Raw genomic sequence first — 20,050 nt, forward strand, 5'->3', positions numbered from 1 at the left:
ACACAGGGGTATGGATTTGAAAAATTAGAATAATCTGATTTCTTGCTCTGGCTGAAGGAATCCACAAGTGGATGAGATGAGAGAGGGCTGTACATTGGTTTCCATCCTGCTGAATGTGATCCGTCAAGTTCTCTCTGAAGTTTGATTCACTGCGGCTCAGAGGGATCTGATGAAGCTGGTTTGTGTCTGAGAGAGAGAGAGAGAGAGAGAGAGAGAGAGAGAGAGAGAGAACTCCAATTACTTTCATGTGTAGTGCTCATGTTTATGTGAGGGCCTTTACTTTATCTTAGGCCTTGGCAATGTGGATGAAAAGTCTATCCTGATAGTGAAGTTTTGTATTGGTCAAAATCAGTAATTAGTGATTATTTTTAATGACCTGTCCTAATTTTATCATTTTTTTTTTAACCTGAAAAAGAGGTTGAATTTAACCTCTTCATCATGGACTACCTGTTGGTTGTTTCTTGACAAGTAGCAAATACTACTAATTTGTCATTTATTGATATAGATATAGATAACCAAATAAAAACTAATTCTATAATGTATACACAACATTGTTGATCTTTCATTTGAAGCTGTCGGTCAACAATGACTATGTATAATTTCAGACATGTTGCTTACAGTGAATCGTCTCCTTACTCTGCATTACACTTCAGCTCTTCAGGTTGTTTTAGCATCTTTCAGCTCATTGTTTTGGTTTTCCAACCCTCAACTTTACTGTTTTGGTTCATTCTCATCGCTCAGGCAGCTGTTTTCAGCTTCAACCAAACAGTAGACTGAATACATTAGTGCATTTTGCAGCTAAATCTAAAGTTTTTTTCCCTTAGGGATTGGAAGTCATCAAAACAGAGTTTAAAGAAGAGACTGCAAACAGAAGTTAATGTAGATTTAAGGGATTGTGTGGATCAGCAACTGTTCCTAACAGGTTTGCCCTATCCATGTAAAAGGTGATAATATGTATTTTTATTTGTTCACAGCTTATTTCTACTGCCACACATTTTCTGATTTTTGTTTCATAAGTTATGTATTATAAAACATTACTACAGATTTGTAAAGACCAGGGTTGCAACAGTTCAATATTTGAATCTCATCCAAAAAAAATCTAGGTTTCCTGATATACAGTATATGCACACAATTATTATTATAGAGCTTGATAGAAACATGAAAAGAAAATGTAATGATAATGATAATGGTACATTTTTTATACAACAGTATTCAAAATAATGGTCTAAATAAGTGACATCCTGAAAAATAGTATTTGTATTTTTTATTACACTTAAAAAGGTAATAATAAGGTGTTAATTACTACCTTTTTAAAAGACTTGCAATAGTTTTGTTCACTTTTATGTGAGCAGTGACTCAGCAATAGAATATGACTGTTGTGTTCGGCCGGGCCTGGGGTAGTGTAGAAGTATTGCTGAATGACAAAGCAAAAACTATTGAAGTGGCTAGTGATACAGTATGATATCTGTGTTTTCATAAGGTTAGTAATACTGATCTGAGAAATGCATGTTGTATGAGTTTCAATACATTTCTTCCAGGACTTTCTGTTCATTGACCTTCTCTGCAGCTTAATCAGTGTCAGATATGATGTTGAAAGTGGGTGGAAAGCAAGCTGCAGCAACATCTGGTGAAAGGTTAACCCAAATTCAAAAAGCGGATCCAGGAACATTACTTACTTGCATGCTTAATGTGTGTTTGTGCCGCAGGTTCATCAGATACCTCCATTACTTAATGTGTGTCCTTCCCTGTTTCGTGTTGTTATCCTCAAGCAATCTTTGTCTTCCTTCCTGGCAGGAATTCGATCTTGGGACGTCGACCTCAAGTGCTGCGACCTTGATCAGCAGCTGCAGCTGTTTATAACTCGTCACTCCGCCCACTTCTCCTCGGAGGTCAGAGGTCAGTGTGATATGATGCTCTTTTAGCCAATAGACCAGTGAGGACCATATTCAGGTTCCTTTAGTCATCTAAAACATGCAGTGCGCTGTCACTATAGAGTCTTAATAGCAGGAATTTATCCTAAATAAACACCTGGCCTGATAGCGGCAACACGTTAATCTCACATACTCTTAACTGTGATGTTTTAGATGTGCTTATATATTATCATGTCAAGTTCTGGTTGGTCTGTATGCTCATCTTTCTAAAAGAAGGGATGAATTGTGAATGATTTGGAGATTCTCTCACGTTCCTCGAGTAGAGCTGAAACTAGAGATTATTACCTCTAGTTGCGTTTTCACTCGTGTCCCTTTGATTGTTAGTTCTTTGGTTTGTCAGCATTATTACACAAAAACAACTGAACTGATTTACACAAAATTTGGATGTAGGATGGGTCTCCACCCAGAATATCCCACTAATATTTGGTGTGGATCTTTATATTAATTTCTCAGGGAAAGATGAATGGATCTTCATAAAAACTAAGACGTTTTTGGGTTGCTGGTATCTGTGAGTCAGTACAATTTGATGTGGATTGTAGATCTGGTACATTTGACTTTTGATCAAGCAGTTATGGGTAGTTAAAAATTTAGAGTCATACAGGGCTATTAAATTTGAGGATTAGGTTTGATTAAATTAAAAGGAACTGTGGGGCCTTGGCGGAGGTATGATCTCCTCTGAATGCCATTTTAGTTCCCATTATTGATTGATCTGCAAATTATTTCCACAATTACTTGTTTTTCCCAGAGCCCAAAGTGACGTCATCAAATTGCTTCTTTTGTCCAACCAACTGTCTAAAACCCAAAGACTCCTTGATTCGATTATTAAAATGCTTGGTTTTAATTCATTTTCTTTTGATTGATTATAATCAACTACAGTACAATCAACTCATAGTTGCAGCTCTACTTTCAGGCATTCTTTGGTACAAATCATTGCAGACAAGCTGGGCTGAGTGTGAGGATGCTTTGTGCTATTTTTTGATGTCATGTCACATGATTTATGGAATTTGAATTTCAGATTTGTCAGTCAGCTGCTGTCATTTGGAGCTGCCAATGTGCCAACAAATTCCTAATACAGAGAGATGAAGCTCTGAAAACACTCATGGTTACATACACTTCTTTCAACCTGAAGATATGGTAGATTTGGTAGATGTTTTAATTGCAATAAAAGACCAAGACAACAATCTCATTAATTTCAGATTAAAACGTCATCAACCCGTTTTATAATTGTGGATTGATTGACAGTAGTGACTTAAGTAGACATTTAATCCATCTGCATTGCATCAAAGCTGAACTGTGTGTATTATCACCATGGTGACTGTTCAGGGAGCCATGGACCTGCAGCATGAGGCCTATCTGTGTGTGTGTGTGTGTGTGTGTGTGTGTGTGCGCGTGTGTGTGTGTGTGTGTGTGTGTGTGTGTGCGCGCGTGCGCATGCGTGTGTGCGTGCTTGCCTCTTGTGTCTATGCGCTGTGATGATTTAGGGCTCAGAGCCCAGTTAGAAAGTACAACAGATGCTGAATAGGGAGTTATTTCAATCATCTGCCAGGTAAGGGCTGCATGGGATCAAGATCAAACACACACACACATACACACACACAAATACAAAAAACAGACTACCACAGGATAGATTCCAACTGCACTGGTGGTAAGTGCTAAGTAGTAGCAGCAGTCAGCAAAAAATGACACAGCATTTTTCAACACAAATATCTTCAGAGGAAACAGAGGAATTCCTGTGAAACAATAAACATCATTAGTATCCTCCACCCATCTGTCACCCAGTCTGTCCTTCTGCGTTAGTTTTATAAAGGAACACTCCTACTCGCCTGTGAGCCAAAGTGAGTCACCTTCATGTGTGGTTACAACTGCTGCTTATTGATACAACTGCTGATAAAACAATCCACATATTTTAAAGTGATTAATTCCCTGAGGCCTGCTCCATCTGTATGAACACAGGATGATGGGAACTTACTTTTTTATTCTCATAGGTTTCCTGTTTACCTTTGGGATGTATACATTTTTTTCCATAGATAATTATTTTGACATTTGAGTTGTCACAGAACATCTTGGTTTACTTCATTTTGCCTTTTGAGAAGCTGTATTTGAGCTGTATTGATTTGTAAATGGTGTATTAGATTTCTAAGGCAAAACTGCATGGTAGCATAGTGGTCAGACAGGACGCCCTGTAAGAGTCATTGTTTCTTGTTCAGTGACCTTAAGCATCATCCCTGCAGACATGATGCTGAATACCTGCAGGTCTGGTTCACACTGGTGTTTCTGTCGAGGTCGACAATAACAAATTTGTGTTCCCTTTAGAGAATATTTGAAAAAAGAAACCTTATTTTTTCATTAGATGTTCACTGCTGTGGTGATTCTGTTCATCCTGTTTGTCAGTCACAGTGATGTGTGCGTAAGCTACTGTTGGTCTCTGTTAGTGGAGTGGAGAGAGACACTGAGACAAAGATACTAGAGAAAGTGCAGAAAGTCACAACCTGTGGACTGAAGGTTGACTAATATGCTTATCTGGGCTGATGCCGATACTGATTATCTAAGTGCTTGAAGTTTGAATTTGGAATACCACAAACTCCAACACAAAGCTTTGTTCTAATGCTTATTTAGAATAAAACTTCTCAACATTATCTTAAAAGAAAAAGTGCAGGAAGTTGGCAGCAGTATTTCTTCTTCTTCCTTCTTCCCATATTAGACTTTAAATCTTTTCTTTAGTGCTTCCAGCTGAAATGAGGGGTTCATAGAGATAAAGGTGTGGCTGCTTCCATTTGCTACTGACCTGCGAGTGAGGCTGTAGTGAAATCACCTCTGTGTGCATTAGATTTAGCAAGGGTGCCTTTTAATGCCAAAGAATTCAACCTTTAATCGTAAATTCAACTTTTCATTTGCCAGAGGATCAATTGGTCATTTCTTCTTTCAAAAGTCAGTGTGACTTTGATTCCAGTGTCACATAAACTTTATACTCACTGTTTACTACCAAATGGTCTGTATTTGTGCACTGCTGAGAACCTAGATACCATTTCTGTGGTCCAAACCGGAGCTGTTGAGAAGAGAGACTCATGTCATCTCTATTTACTCTAGTATAATTTTTTTTAAGCAATGGCAGATAGTGGAGCCTCTCAGCAGCTCCCTGAAGTTGGCTGCAAATACTAGCAGCCCACTATTGTAAACCAACCAATAGATAAATCATCTATTAACTATGAATTACCAAACCTCGTACTTTTGTCTCTCTGTGTTCCTGCATTTAAATCGCCGGCTTAGAGCTTCTTAGAATGATCTTAAGTCTGTGAATCACCTGATAATCTGCATTCTGAACTTCCATTGTCGACACCCCCTTTGCTCAAGAGCTCCAGGAGCACCAAAGATTGTGTGATGTGACCCATCACTGACATGTTACTGCCCCATGTTGCGTGGCATATTAATACCCTCCAATATAAATAACCTTTAAAAAAGAAAAAAAACCCAAAACACCAAAACTGGTGTATTGTTGTTATCATTATGGAGTAAAACTGTTGTGGAATGTAATTAAGAACATTGATACAAGTACTGTACATATGTGAGGTACTTGTACTTTTCTTGAGTTTCTACAACTTCATATTTCTACAGTACTTCCTTTCCTGTCCAGTGAAATCCATCTATCAACAAATGTGTTGATTTTGAATGTTTTGTGAGATACTGAATGATGAAGTGTTCCTTTATGTGTTGAGAAGATTCTCCTACTTCTAAGGCTTCATATACTATTTAAAACCCCTCTTGGATGAGCTGTCATAAAGCTGAAAGCAGGCTTTTTTTTTGTCTGAGCTCTTGAAACTTTTTAGAGATATGCTGTTCCCACAGGAAACGTTTGATATATCTTATAGAATATTATGCATTGTTGTAGCTTGAATTAAATTACCTATCAGTGTATAAAGTAGTTAAAATGCGACATACGCATTAATGCAGCAGTAATGTTTATCAAAAACCATCAGCTATAAAAGGAGAACAGTTGCACATTGAGTACTTTTACTTAAAGTATTTTAGTGATTACATACCTTTGTATAAGTAAGTTTTTAAATGCTAGACTTTGACTCGTAAAGTTACGGATCTGAATACTTCTCTCACCACATGTTAACACTTTGCACGGTGCTGTACATTAGTACTCAACATGCATATGTGCACTGTGTTGAAAAGTAACACCGATACAGGAGCCTCATCCCTTTTAAGAACGTGAGGTAGCTGAGGGTGGAGGACCGAGGATGGAGGCTGGGCGTATTGATTACATCCCCCCCTTATTCCAGTACAGCACACAAGGCAGATCAATAGCACTTCAATGGAGAGCAATCCGATGGCTGCGGTGCAGAAATAGATAAGGGGATCACATTGCTTTGGGTTGGCAGAAAAATTTCCATTGTGGGAAAAATGGCATCAACAATGCTCCATATCTACAGGGCTGGTTTTGAAAAGAAGGTGATAAGTTGAGGGAGGGAAGATCGGTTTGTTGATAAAGTCGGGGAAGGTCTGGGTGAATGGAGCATATCTATTGTGCTGAACTGCCTCTCTCGGTCAGCTAAGGTGCTCTTGGGCAACCAATTTAGGTTTTATTAATGGGGTGATATTTGGCTCCGGTTGTATGACTGCAAGCAGGGTGTTGTCAGCCAAACTTTTCTGCATTTATACAGATTCTCAGTATTGCGGTAACTACAGCAAAAGAAAGGCTTACACACATGTATTTGATTTTGATTTGATTTTGAGGCTTTTCACAAGGCAACAGATAACAATGATGATAATAAACATCTATTTTGTCTTTTATCTTATCTTACTTTTCAAAATATACCTGTTTTGATGAAGAAATTCTTTTCATTTTGCAAATATCTCAACTAAGGCCTTCAGCTCCTCACCACCTTCTAGTTTTTTACACTTTCAGTTGAGTGTCACATCTTTTGAAAGATTCAATGACATTTTTTTGTTACACTTCTTATTTTGTAGCAAAACTCCAGTTGTTGACCCAGTATGAAACAGCTTGTCCTTGATTTCTCCCGATGCACATACCCTCTTTCCACTCGTGAATGTGCTGTTTTCTCCAAGCGGCGGTTGTCGGTTAATTGAACAGTTGAAGAGTCCATGGAGGTATTTTTATTGATGTGTAGTTTTTAGATGGGGCTGCAATGAAAACCACTTTCAGCTGCGTCATGTTAGCAGCTACTAAAAAACCTGAGAGAGTGTGTTGTGTTTATTCTTCAATTTAAAATGCTGCCAGCTGACCGGGTCATTTGTCTAGACAAAGCTTGGTTCACTTTTCAAAATAAGATTTGCATTCTCCCCATGTTATTGCCTATTATCACCACTTGTTAGCTACAAAGAGCAATATTTAATCTTAGATTGTCAGGATGTTATTAAATGGGCAGGATACAACATTTCTAAGGGTCATTACTATTCAACATTACACAACAAGCTGTTCTAAAACCTAGCTAGAATAGTTAATTATATCTTCAAATTTCACAGGGCTTTGGTTTTTAATAATCATTTCCAAGGGTCCCTGTGCTTTTGTAGACCAAGAAATGTGTTTTCTTTTCAAAATTTAGTGGCAAAGCACAAGCTCACAACAGTACTGATACACAGTGTCATCAGAGGGATTTACTGATGTGGTTTCATCTGATAACATAGAGAAGAACTACTGCGTCCAAAATACTGTATTTGTTTGTCCACAGCTTTGTTTCTTGGCTGTTTATTTCTCTCTTCAGACATCCAATTTTAATGTGTCAGAAGCCAAATTTAATGCAGAATAGATGCATAAACTCCTGTTGTGTTTCTGTCTTCAGCATCTACAAGGAGCACACTGGTGGTTTGGGTGTATTTCAATGCATTTTATTAATATTTATTTAGGTTTTTAAACAGGCAGCAGTATTGGGTCATTTTAACAGAACAGAAAATAAAAAACAGTACAGTCAGAGAAAATGTTCCTCCAAAGTTGCCGTGGTGATCATTTTCCATTTAATGGGTGCAGTCAGGATAGTGATGACAGTGCTGTCCAGTACAGCAGCGTCACTGTAAGAAACACAATCACCCTTTTCCTGTTTTTAAAAAGCTGAACTGTACTTGCTGCTAACGGGGGCGGCTGTAGCTCAGCAGGAAGAGCAGGTCGACTAGTGATTGGAAGGTTGCTGGTTCAAATCCCGGCTCTGGCCACATTGCCTGAGACAAGGCTGGGATTATCTCCAGCAGCAACACCCTGCGAGCCCTTGAAAAGGGATAAGCGGCTATTGACAATGACATGTCATGACATGACATGGCATTACTTGCTGCTAACATTTGGCTGCCAAGTTGAAAAAGCAGAACAGCATATCAGAGACTGAATGTGACATATTTGGTGATATGAGTGTTTATTAAAAGTTTTTTGAAGAGTTCGACACTCTATTGATTTTACTCCAATTGAAATACTGTTCATATTGTATTTATAGTCACTCAATATTTTCATGAGCATCACTCCATAACAAATATTACACAGTGCCCCCTAGTGTTGACATGTCGTAATGCAGTGATGACTTTATGTTTTTGGACAGTGCTGTTTTTTGTGTCTGAGCCTACAAAGAAGCACTAAAAACCTCGCAGCACACGTCACCTGTGAAGCTCAACCAGTCGACTTACATATAAATGAATGCACACATGCAGAGACTGCCTGCACAAATACCCCGACAAGGAGGGTGAGACAGGCCATGGATTAGTGTCAGCGATTTATCCTGATTAACTCTCCCATACTGAACTCACTCTCCCTCACTGTCCATTCTCAGTGTGAGTGTGTGTGCGTGCGTGTGCTTTGTGGAGTTTGTGTCAGTGCTGATTTCTGGGTATTGAGAGTTCTCACTTTTCCCCCCTTATGCCAAAAGGGGCTCAAAGTCATTGAAAAACCCGTGTCCCTGCTGTGGTTTCACAATAAAAGTTCCTAGACATTTTTTTAGGGACACCACAGAGCTTGTTTCTTGGGAAATCTACCTTTATATGGTTTGGTTTTTGAAAATTGCTGAATTGCTTCATCCTTCATGCAAAAGGAGTTCTAGCTTAAGCTTTCAGAGTTGTGCAAGGTAAAGAAGTGAAGAACGTGAACCAAATGTTAATGAGGAACTTACTGCCAAAATTCGACACAGTGCCGGAAAGAAAGGATAGTATATATAATAATTATTTTTAAAATTAACAAACTGCTTGCTGTGCTCCTAGAGACAAAGTCACTGAACACACACCAAAACATTTGTAATAATGTTAATATTTGTTTATTAGATCTGATTTTAAACCTGTTTTTTCATACCATCGCTGCTTTCAATGTTATCAAATGAATAATGACCAACGATGTCATGTCATTTTGAAGACCTGGTATCTGAAAGTATATTGATAAGTATATTGAAACTTAGTGGATGATTACCTTTCACCATCAGTCATCTATTGATCTTACTCGACTCTGAGTACTTTATTTAGTATTTTCTTTTTTAACCTAGTGTATTTTTTAAATGTCCTTTTAAATTGCAGATCTTGAATGATGAGTCTTGGTCACAAGTCTGAACATATTAAAAGTACATTTGTCTTATTTTTATGACATACCCGCTATTGTAATGTTTTATCATCTGCCATATCAAGAAGAACAAGGCAGGACTGTCACTCTAGACAGCATTTTTTATTTTTTATTGTTTATATATATATATATATATATATATATATATATATACACATATATATATATTTTATGTGACCGAGGGTATATTCTGTGTATTGCAACTAGTGACTATGTGAATGTGATTTTAAATAAAGCATACAAAATAAGACATATCTAAAAATCAGAATAAATCCTTTGGTGCATAACATCCACTAGTATTAACAGATTATAACAGAAGCTATTTATCAGCTATAACAGGTATAACATCATGTGTATAACATCTTACTTTAGTCGAAAAACATTTTCTGCCTGTGTTTTCTTACAAGATGATTTAACAGTTATTAATTTTAAAGATAAATTGCCAGGGCCGATAATCAGTCTACCAATAATCTATATGATTTGAGCTGTAAAGATGATGATAAACTGGATTCATGGACAAGGTTTTGGGGATCTGCCACCTGTGATTGGGGCATGATGCTCTAACTTATACAGTTGAAAATGGCTCCAAATATGTGTCCACTGCCGTTAATCAACTGACAAGTGCATGGAAAATTGGCAAATGGGATCACTTATAATACAGAGTATTTAAGAGTTACGCATACTCCTGCTAGCCTGCTGGTGCAGATTTTTCTCTCAGATGTTTATGAAACGTAATGAACAAAGCCCTGCGAATGATAAGTAAGACTACAGCAGCAGCTGGCTGATGGGAAACAGGCTTCGACGTCCCAAAGGTCCAGAGATCCTTTTGAAGTGAGATGTGAAACATAACGTCTCTCTGCTCGCTCTTACTCTCTCCATCTCTCTCTCGCTCGCGTTCAGGGAGATGTGGGTGGAGAGAGAGGGGAAAAGTAAAAGAATCAGTGGGAATAAACTCGATGTAATCATTATGTGTGGATCCTCCCTCCTACACACACACTCAGACTCACACAGGTTGAACTCCGGATGGCTGAGTCAGGCAGGGAGCTCATGAAAGACTATAGACTTCCAGTGTCTAGTAAGAGGCTTCTGGAACAATCTGCAGTACGGACACTGTTTTATAATTCTGCTGCCCATTCATGAAGGTGGTCTTTTTGCTAATATTGGAGTTTATTTTGTTGCTGTGCTGTGTCTATCTGTGACCTCTGGAAAAAAAAATATGCACATGCACTCGATTAATAAATGAATAGAGGGGATTTACTGAGCAAGACAGTCATTTCAGGTTGCAGCTCTACCTTCTATAATTAGAAAAATACTTCACGAAATGTTTCCATTAAAAAAACGAATTCAGTTTTTTCCCCCAGATGAGTTTCTCTTAGCCTGACGTGTGTGAGCGCATTTATAGAAACACGCACACAAGGGAACGTTATCTCCATGGCATTATCTGACGTGGATGTGGTGGAGGTGAGAGTTGGCCCAGGGGTGGCGCTGAGTGATTAAAGATTCACATTCGATGATGGAGCCAATTTCACTGGAGCCAGGGGACCGTGCCTTTTCGTTGCTGTTGCCGTGGCGACCTCTCTAACCCTGCCTGAGTGGGATGACACTCGGAAGACCCTGAAGGTGTCGAAGATGAAAGGTTAAAAGAGGCTGCGCGACCTTTTAGCGATCTATCATGATGGAGGTCGAAGAAGGCAGCGTCTTGGGGAGGATGGACAGGACAGGTGCTGAAAATCAAGACAAGGCATTGTGTGTGTTTTTTTCTGGTTCCATAATGTAATGTAGTTTGGGATAGGATGTAGGGTTTCAAAAGCTCAGAAATATTTAAACAGAATATCAAATTCATGTCTAGATCTGTATCTGGTGCTCTGCAAAGTTACTGAAGGACATTTCTAACTTGCAATTCTGAGAGCAGAAAAACTGACTTTGGCTGACAGAAATGCTCTGTAATTCACTGAAATTCAAAATTGTCAGTATGTTGAGACGTGAACAATGAAACCTCATAAAAAGGATCAAAGCTACAGCCACACCAACACTTATGACTCTGGCGTGTTCATGTGCTTCATTACAGAATGTGAAGGCAACATGGACGCCTAAAAGAAGTTGTTTTGCATTTTTATCCTTGAGAGCGTTTAAACAACGCGTGACTGTACAATGCATGATTTTGGTAAGAGTTTCTTACCATCAGCCCAATGTTGTACTTTCGTCCGCCATGTTTCTTTCATTTGACATTAACTCGGCAGCTCGTGTACCAAATTTTTCTCCAACACGATGAGTCGTCATTCCAACTTTTTATTACTCCTCTCATCTCATACTCAATCTAAGAACGCATTTGTGTTCAGCAAAGATGCAAATCACATGATCCAATAGATTATATTTATAAGAAAGTTAAGCGTACGTGTTCACAAAGCTGTTTTGTGAGTTTGTAAACAATATGACTCAACCGGCTGACATCTTTAGTTAGTAGATGATTCTTCTGTGCTATTGCAATATCTGCTTTATTTGTTTACTCGCTTGTGTGGATTATTCAAACAGTTTTAATTAGAGTGGATTAAAGTCACCACATGTCAAGGAATTGGTGAAAATAGGAAAAACACAAATTAACAAAACAGAAAAACAACAGGCAGCACAGGAGACCTGTCAACCTCTAAAATAAAATGTTGACCTGATGGTGGCACTAGAGGAAAAGTTAAGGAAAAGTGGCTTGAAATTGCCAGACAGACTGACATTGTCAACCCATTGGCATGGCTGTGGTCTAGTAGTTTTGTGTTCCCTCTTTACCTTCTCTTCTGCAATGGATAACAAACAGTAGAACACGTGTTACAGGCAGGACAGTGCACCAGGACAGAGCATGTAGAAAGTGGCAAGACAGCAGAAGCAGAAGAATTTGAACACATTTTGGGAAGACTTTTTGTTTCATTTATTGTTTTTAAGTTACATCAAAGAGTTGTTGTGCTCCTGCTAGAGCCTGTGTGCTGTTGGCTACATGGATTTATGCACAGCCACTACAGCTTGTAGTATCTCAGCTGAGGGTCCATATCAAATATTCATGTAACTGCAACCACTGCACTAAATGCCTGCCTTTAGGTCACAAATCGTGGCCACATGGGGCATTCTGCCTGTTGGTGACCTTTTTTCATTTCAGTCTTTTGAAACAGTCACAGCAGACCTTCAGGGTTATCAGTGGATCCAATGATGTGTGTAGCAATGGAGAGTAACTAAGTAGATTTACCTATGTACTGTACTGCAGTGCAGTTTTGAGGCACAGTACTTGTTGTTTAAGTATTTCCATTTTTTACTCTATACTCCCGCTGCACTACATTTCTGAAGAAAATGTTCCACTCTGTACTCTGCAACATTTATTGATTATCTTTAGTTACTAGTTACTTTGCAGATTATGCAGTGCATCAGAACCAAAGTATCACATTTTCAAATTATTTTATTGGATAAAAAAACAAACACTGATCCTGATAATCAGAAAGCCATTTTATTTAGTATAGTGCAGTACAGCTAAAGCAAGAGAAGCGTAAGACAGCAGTCCTGCAGTAAATCCCACCTTTACAGGGTTTTAATGCTCAATTTTAAGCATTTCTCAAATAGCAATAAAGTATAATGAAGCAAGTTATGATTTGCATCAAGGAACAGTATATTTCAGGATGACTGTATTAGACAGCATATGCTTTAACTAGGTGCCCATAATCATGTATTTGTACTTAATGACTCAGCAGACTGTACAATGGGAGCATTTTAAAAGTACTTATTTTAAAGGTCAGGCTTCTTATTGGATTATTGGATAATGCTTATCATCTGTTATCGCTCAACCTGGGCTAAAGTATTAACACTGGGTTTCTAATAATTACTTGAATAGTTTATGTAAAAGTTCACCAACGGTCAGTCTCCCAAAAACTTAAGGAGATTGGATTGAAAACTTTGCTTTTTTACGCATGCATGGGCTTTAGAGTTCTGTATATTAGGAGCTAGTACCTGCTTTGTTCCGTAGCCATTGTGTCATCCCCCTCTCTCAAATCCCTCCCCAGCTCTTACTTCCAGATATGTTTTTATCTAGAGGTAAAGAAAACCCTTCTACATCCCCCGTAAGCTCTCGTCGGTGTTTTGCATTTCTTACTCTTCTGTCTCACGTCGTGATTTTAAGCTTAAATGATTATTTTTACACCTAAAATCCAAGCAGTAGATGGGTTTATCTGACGAAAAATAAATCCATTTTATCCCTGTCCTCAGTCTTCATATAACTTTTGCGCTCTAAAATGGTCTCTCCCAGGTTACGACAGTATTTGCTCTGAACTTTGAAATGCACATTCGTCATGCTGAAAGGCACATATAGTAGCAGTTTCAGATGTTGTAGATGCACAAACAAGGAATTATTTAGATGTATTAAGCAGTTCTGATCACAGTTAACATTCACTCTGCTCCACTGAGGCCTTGATAACCGTTTCCGTCACCACCTTACAGAGGCTGCTGGCATGTACAGAGCAGTGAGGGTCATGATCTTTAGCTGCGGGCTCTCATCCACATCCGTCCCTTAACATCCGACCAGCAAATCATTTCAGCATCATCATTTTTATTTACTTAATAAATTCATCGCCCATGTCTCATGTTTTACAGTTTTTCAATGGGAGAAAGGGCTGCCCACACACAATTTGTATTACTATAGACTGTAGAATAAGGGAAACGCATGAGGGGGGAGACGATGTGACAGAATGTGAGGTGAAGTAAATTTGGTTCGTCTCACATAATAATTATGATTCATAATATTCAACATAGCCTTATGATGCTCGACATGGTGAATCACAAGCTGTATTCTGTAAATAATACAGTTAAGATGGAGTCACTGGAAATCATCAACTGTAAGTGTGACTCAGATGATATTCTGCAAGCAATTACCCTTTTATGTTTTTGTATGCACATTTTACCTGCTGAGCCATACTTGAGCATGATCCTCTCAGGTGATGATCTCTAATTGCTCTCATCTGTTTACCTCTGATTGAGATCATAAATATTAGATCATTACCCATTCATACCGGTGGCACAAGCACTAATTATACAATTATAGTTTTGACTGATACTGTACTATGATGATTTAAGAAGTTGAAATTTCCATGAAATTGTCACAGTTCATCAAAACAGGACACAAAGGGGATACAGATGCAGGCAGGTTTCAATGACAAAAAGCAAACAACTGCAGGCAAAAGAGAGTCCAAGGAAAATGCAGGTGAGCAAGAAAAAGGGTGGGAAAACAGACAAAGACATGAAGGGGAAAGTAAAACATGACACTTGAGGATGTGATCTGCAAAACAAAACCAAACAAAACGCAAAAGCAAGATGGACAAAAGCAAGATGGACAACTGACTCGTTATTTTTTCACCAGCATTAACAGTAAAAGTTTTGTCAGTGTTTTACGACAATGAAGGTCTGAAAATCTGATGGAGAGAGTTGTTAATGATTTTTCCCTGAGATGATTTTCGACATTTATTTTAAACCTTTTTTTAGTTTCAAAATGAAGGAAGCGTCTGAATCTTGCTCATGGGAATTTCTAGTGTCTTGGCTGTAGTTTGATGTATCATAGTAATATAACCTTCATGGATTCATACCTATGTACAGTCTTACTCTCATGTAGCAAATATTCTGCTATATTGACTTAAGTAGAAGCGGAAGAAACAAAGTTAAGTCTAATGTTTATTACGGAGACTGAAGGAGAGCAAGTTGAAATAAAAAATAAAGCAGCAACATTGAAAACAAGGACACCCCTCTGGTGATGGCGATGGAAGAGGAAATGGATGTATTCAGATCTGATAAACAAAGTAGCGGGAGGTCATGAAACTGTCTGTGTATTCCAGCTGAGAATATGAAAATGTGTGATATGATTCTCCTCATGTCTCTTCATTAAGTAAAGATATTATAAGAAAGGTTCTCCTAAAGAAGAAAAATTAGCCATTATCTACTCACCCTCTTGCTGATGGAAAGTCAGGAAATGGCTTTATTTGCACCATTGATGTGCGATCCAGCTGGGTCAACCAGTTTAGACAGGGTTCCCACCTTTTAGTTTAGCAGCCACAGTGAATGTTTCTGCTCAGAAAAGGGTGTATACAATGTTTGTTTTGGGATCTCGGGGCCTTTTGAGACTTGCCGGGCGAGCTTTGTGGAGCCATTTTATGTTTTTTTTGTTTGTTTACATTTTAAAACAAGTCACCATCTTCAGCAGTTGTTTTGCCTCAACACTGTTTTGCTGCGAAGCTCCAGAAATGTGCTGTGGACCCCGACTTTCGGAGATGAGTCTTTTCATTTTTGGGTGAACTTCAACCGACAGATCTACAGAATCAACACCTACAGCTGTTGGTTTCTCTGCCATACATGTGCGAACACACACTGACAGTAAACCGGATCTTCTCCTCTGAGCAGAGCAAACAATCGTGTAATAACTTTACAGTTCCTTGTGTTTACGGCACCGTTATTTCTTCCTATTCCCATCATGAATCACCTCCTGCCTCTACAATATTTTTTCCTGTGTCAATCTCTGTGTCCGTTTCCTATATTGGATGGTGAGAAAGAGACATTTTCATCACTGTTAAGCTCTGCTAGATTGCCTTGAAGGAATCGATTGAGCACAGTGGCAGCACGAGTTATGGTTGGGAAGCTGGAAGCCCTTTTCCCAAGTGCTAGGACACTGTGTTGGCGCCTCATTTCCGCTGCTTTCTGCCTGCTGTTTCAGAGCCTTTTTGGGTGTTTTCCTCTCATATATTGTTGCACGGCAATTAGTCATTTAAAAATTGACATTTTCACTTTCAGTGCACTTTCAGGATTGCCTGAGGTTGCTGTTTTTATTTAGTCCCAAATGGCTTCTTAAACAAAGTAATCTGGCGCTGTGGAGAATCCAGGCGAGCATGACAAAAAGCTCCTCGTTATTCAACTCAGAATTTGTTCCGCCTAACATTTCAAGAAAAATGTTTTTTGAAGAAGAGTGTTTCACATATGAATAATTGAGCATTATCTGATTTCCCACCTACATGTATTTTGTATTTGTTTTTCAGTGCCAGCTGTGTCTGTAGTATCGATCAATGACATGAGAGTGTTCAGTATGCTCCGGGCAAAAATGATGTAGAACTGTTCTTTGCTCAATTAACTTCTTAACCTTCAGTCAGTGTCCTCAATACAGCCTGCAGATTTCTCTGTAAGTAGCTTTAAATTTAGATGTTAATTGTTTATGCCACATTGTGTAACAAAGTCATGCACAGTGCAGCGTATATTCTTTATCTGCTTGCTCTGAAGGTTCTTTGAATCAGTGTGTTGGAGGGAAGTTTTCTTTCTGATCTCTTTTCTGACCTACTTTTGTGTAAATCATGTCTGACATCAAATTAACTGCTTTGTATATGCTTTCTTTAGGCTCTTATGTGTGGATACAAACCTAATTCGAAAAAAGTCTGGACACCGTTAAATATAAATAAAAAAGAATGTGATCATTTGCTATTTCAGGACATTAAAAACACATATTTAATGTTTAATCTTACTTTAAACTTCATTGATTTTTATAGATGCTTAAACTGAATTTTGATACCAGCAACACATTTCAAACAAGTTTTGACAGGGGCAACAACAAACTGGGGAAATTGAAGATAAATAAGTTGATGACAGGTGATAGTGGGGTAGGGCAATGTCTACCACAGTGGAACACCGTAGTGTACAACCACATTGTTTCTGGGGGGGTGATGGTTTACTATGTGTGGCTATATGTGAGATGTTAGGTTCCCATAATGCTGGAGTTACCAGCTCACCAATGAGTGACCACCGCTCTGCTTTCTCTCCAGACTACATTTCCATAACTTTTTGTGCTTTTGTGAGGGTTTTCATTGGTCTGTTCAGATAGCCTTATTGGCTACAAAATGTTAGATTAAAGGTTTGGATACTAATTCAATTTGTACTCTGTGCTGAGTTATGAGCATAATTACAGACTTGTGCTTCTGCCCAAAAGGTGTAGATAAATACAGTCATTTGAGTAGCTTTAATTAGTGTCTTTCACCACTGCATGCCATCAACACCAACAGTTTCCACCATACAGCAACTGTGGACGCACTATTTTTTGTCCTCTCTGACTTGTGGATGTCTTTTAAGCCACTATGCAATAATGTTAGAGAACTCAATGGCTTAAGAAAATTAACTAAGCAAGCCAAGGTGATAGTGTCATAATATGAAAGGGGGGAGTCCTCCAAAGGCTCCATCATTCACAAGCAAGAATGGTGCGAGATTAACCACTTTGTGAAACACATGATTACATAAAAGGTATTGGAATCGGGTTTGTACACATCAGTTGCACAACATTTTTTCAAAAGAAAGCAAAAAAAAGCAAAATAGATACATGAATAAGCATATTACTGGGAGTGGAAAGCTCCTCCACTTGTCACCTCATTCAGTACTTTATGTTTTCAACCAGATGCGGCTGCTGTGTCAGGGATCGTATCAATAACATTTAACAAAAAAAGTTGCATACATTTTGACCTACATTATTGAGCTTACTAGCTGACCATCTTCATCGGCGTCATCATCTCAGCTATCATTGGCTGTTGCATCTCTAATGATAACCAACATTTGAATTCTGCTGTGTAACAGTGTCCTGACCTACAGTGTGACACAGCAGTTCTGTTGTCTCACCTTGTCGCAGCAGGACAGGACAGGGAGGAGGTGTCTCTCTCTCTCTCTCTCTCTCTCTCTCTCTCTCTCTCTCTCTCACTCACTGTGTGTGTGTGTGTGTGTGTGTGTGTGTGTGTGTGTGTGTGTGTGTGTGTGTGTGTGTGTGTATGTATGTAAGATTGCCCCCTCTGGTGCTATTGGGAAGAGTGGGGAGGGGGTGGCCGCTCTTTGGGATTTGGCGATTTGTTTGTTCAAGCCAAGGTCACAGAGCCTCACTGCTGGAACGCTTCAACCTTCTAACCAAACCTGCTGAGAACACACATACACACGCACACACTGCTCTTTCTCATACTGTATGTTCACAGTGTTGTGGACACACACACTCTTGGAACACAATCTGCTCTACACATACAGTCAGCTATCGTTATAATCGCATCTGAGGAGCTGTCGGTTTCCATTTCGTTGGCCCTGAGCTGAACCAATGTGGAAAGACCGTTTGCACTTAGTCGACTCGTTTCTTTCCGCCTCTCTGCACATCGTCTTGTCTTGTGCTTTCTAGTAAAACACTCCCCGGTGTCTAGAGTCAGTGAGTTGGGTGAACAGTTCAAATTCCCTTAAGTTCGCGAGTGCTTTATACAGTTAGTAGAACATAAAATTTTTATGTTTGTTTCTAGTATTCGTGTCGTCAAGTTGTAGTTTCCAATAGAGTATTCATTCCCGCACTCAGAGTGCAAATGTTAAACATGAAGCTAAATGCTTACTCGTTCAACTGGCTGTGAACTTACAGTTGTGAAGTAGGAGAGGTTCTACAGTTTCAGAAGTATCAGTCAAGGTCATTTTCTGTGTGCAAAATGTCTGTGAGCGGGGACTGTAAACTGACAGTTGGAGTATTTCTAGAATCTTGGATTAAATTATCAGTACCGAAAAAAGGCCATATCTGCCCTGCCACTGGTCCACTGACTTACTTACAGACACTGCAGCTGGGACAGCTGAATAGGTTGGTGCGATTACTGGGAAACCTACAGCTCATAATCGGCTGTATGAGCTTTGCCGAGAAAAGTTTGTTTTACAATAACCTACAATACGGTTAGGAAATAGCATGCTGGCTAGCTAATTCTTGTCTGTTGATGCTTTCGTTACACAAAAACAACCGTTGCAAGCCATTCTCTGTGCATATCGACTGCTAATAAAATGCTAATGCAAGAGCAACAATTTAATTGTGTTCATTGTGAGTAATAGACACATTTTAGTCCTTCTGCTGTGGCCTCAGAAACACACCATGGTAACAAATACAAGGCGAGCAAGGTGGTGAAATCAAGATGATGATGATGATAATTGTACTTCCATCACATTTTTCTGGTGACCATATCTCTGGACCGTTGTTCAACTGCACCACTAGATGCTGAATGGACCTGATTGAATCTACAACTGTACACTAATGCTAATCCAGCAGTGTGCAGCGTCATCATGGACTGCTCCCCTGTAATCTCTTTGGTATGGTTCACTGCCTAACCCTTCAGATGCAGGTAAAGAGAGGACGTGTATCTGTTATGTTGTAATAGTAAGTGGTATCGTCAAATATGATTTGAAGAAAGAAAGTTTAACCAAGAAGTGGTGATTGAGTCCATCATGGCTGATCTGGATTGGGAGAGACGACATCTAAAGCATTTTTCCAGGTAAAACATTTACAATATATACTGTACGTAGAAAGTGAGACATTTATGAACCCCTTTAAATAATGACCACTTAGCTGTCTTTCATCTGCAGTGACTCTAGTGTTGGTTCTTAGTGCACTGCAGAGCATCTTACGATTCCTGCCATACATGTTGTATTGTTCCAGCGACAGCAGATGCAAAGAATCATCCTCAGTGTTAGATTTAAATGAATTCTTCCTCTGTTTTGATTATCCTCTTTCCAACAATGCTAGTAGCAATTG

The 20,050-nt window shown here is 38.9% G+C and overlaps 1 protein-coding gene across 1 annotated transcript in view; it reads left to right on the forward strand.

The window, feature by feature from the left end:
* map1ab (microtubule-associated protein 1Ab) overlaps nucleotides 1-20,050 on the forward strand; it is a 73,149-nt gene that overhangs the window by 4,940 nt on the left and 48,159 nt on the right. The window contains exon 2 of the mRNA XM_037106700.1: nucleotides 1,795-1,896. Coding sequence (XP_036962595.1) covers nucleotides 1,795-1,896 — 102 coding nt within the window. The remainder of the gene's footprint in view (nucleotides 1-1,794; nucleotides 1,897-20,050) is intronic.

This window comes from Acanthopagrus latus, chromosome 8 (assembly GCF_904848185.1).
Source record: "Acanthopagrus latus isolate v.2019 chromosome 8, fAcaLat1.1, whole genome shotgun sequence".
In the NCBI taxonomy this organism is placed as follows: Eukaryota; Metazoa; Chordata; class Actinopteri; order Spariformes; family Sparidae; genus Acanthopagrus; species Acanthopagrus latus.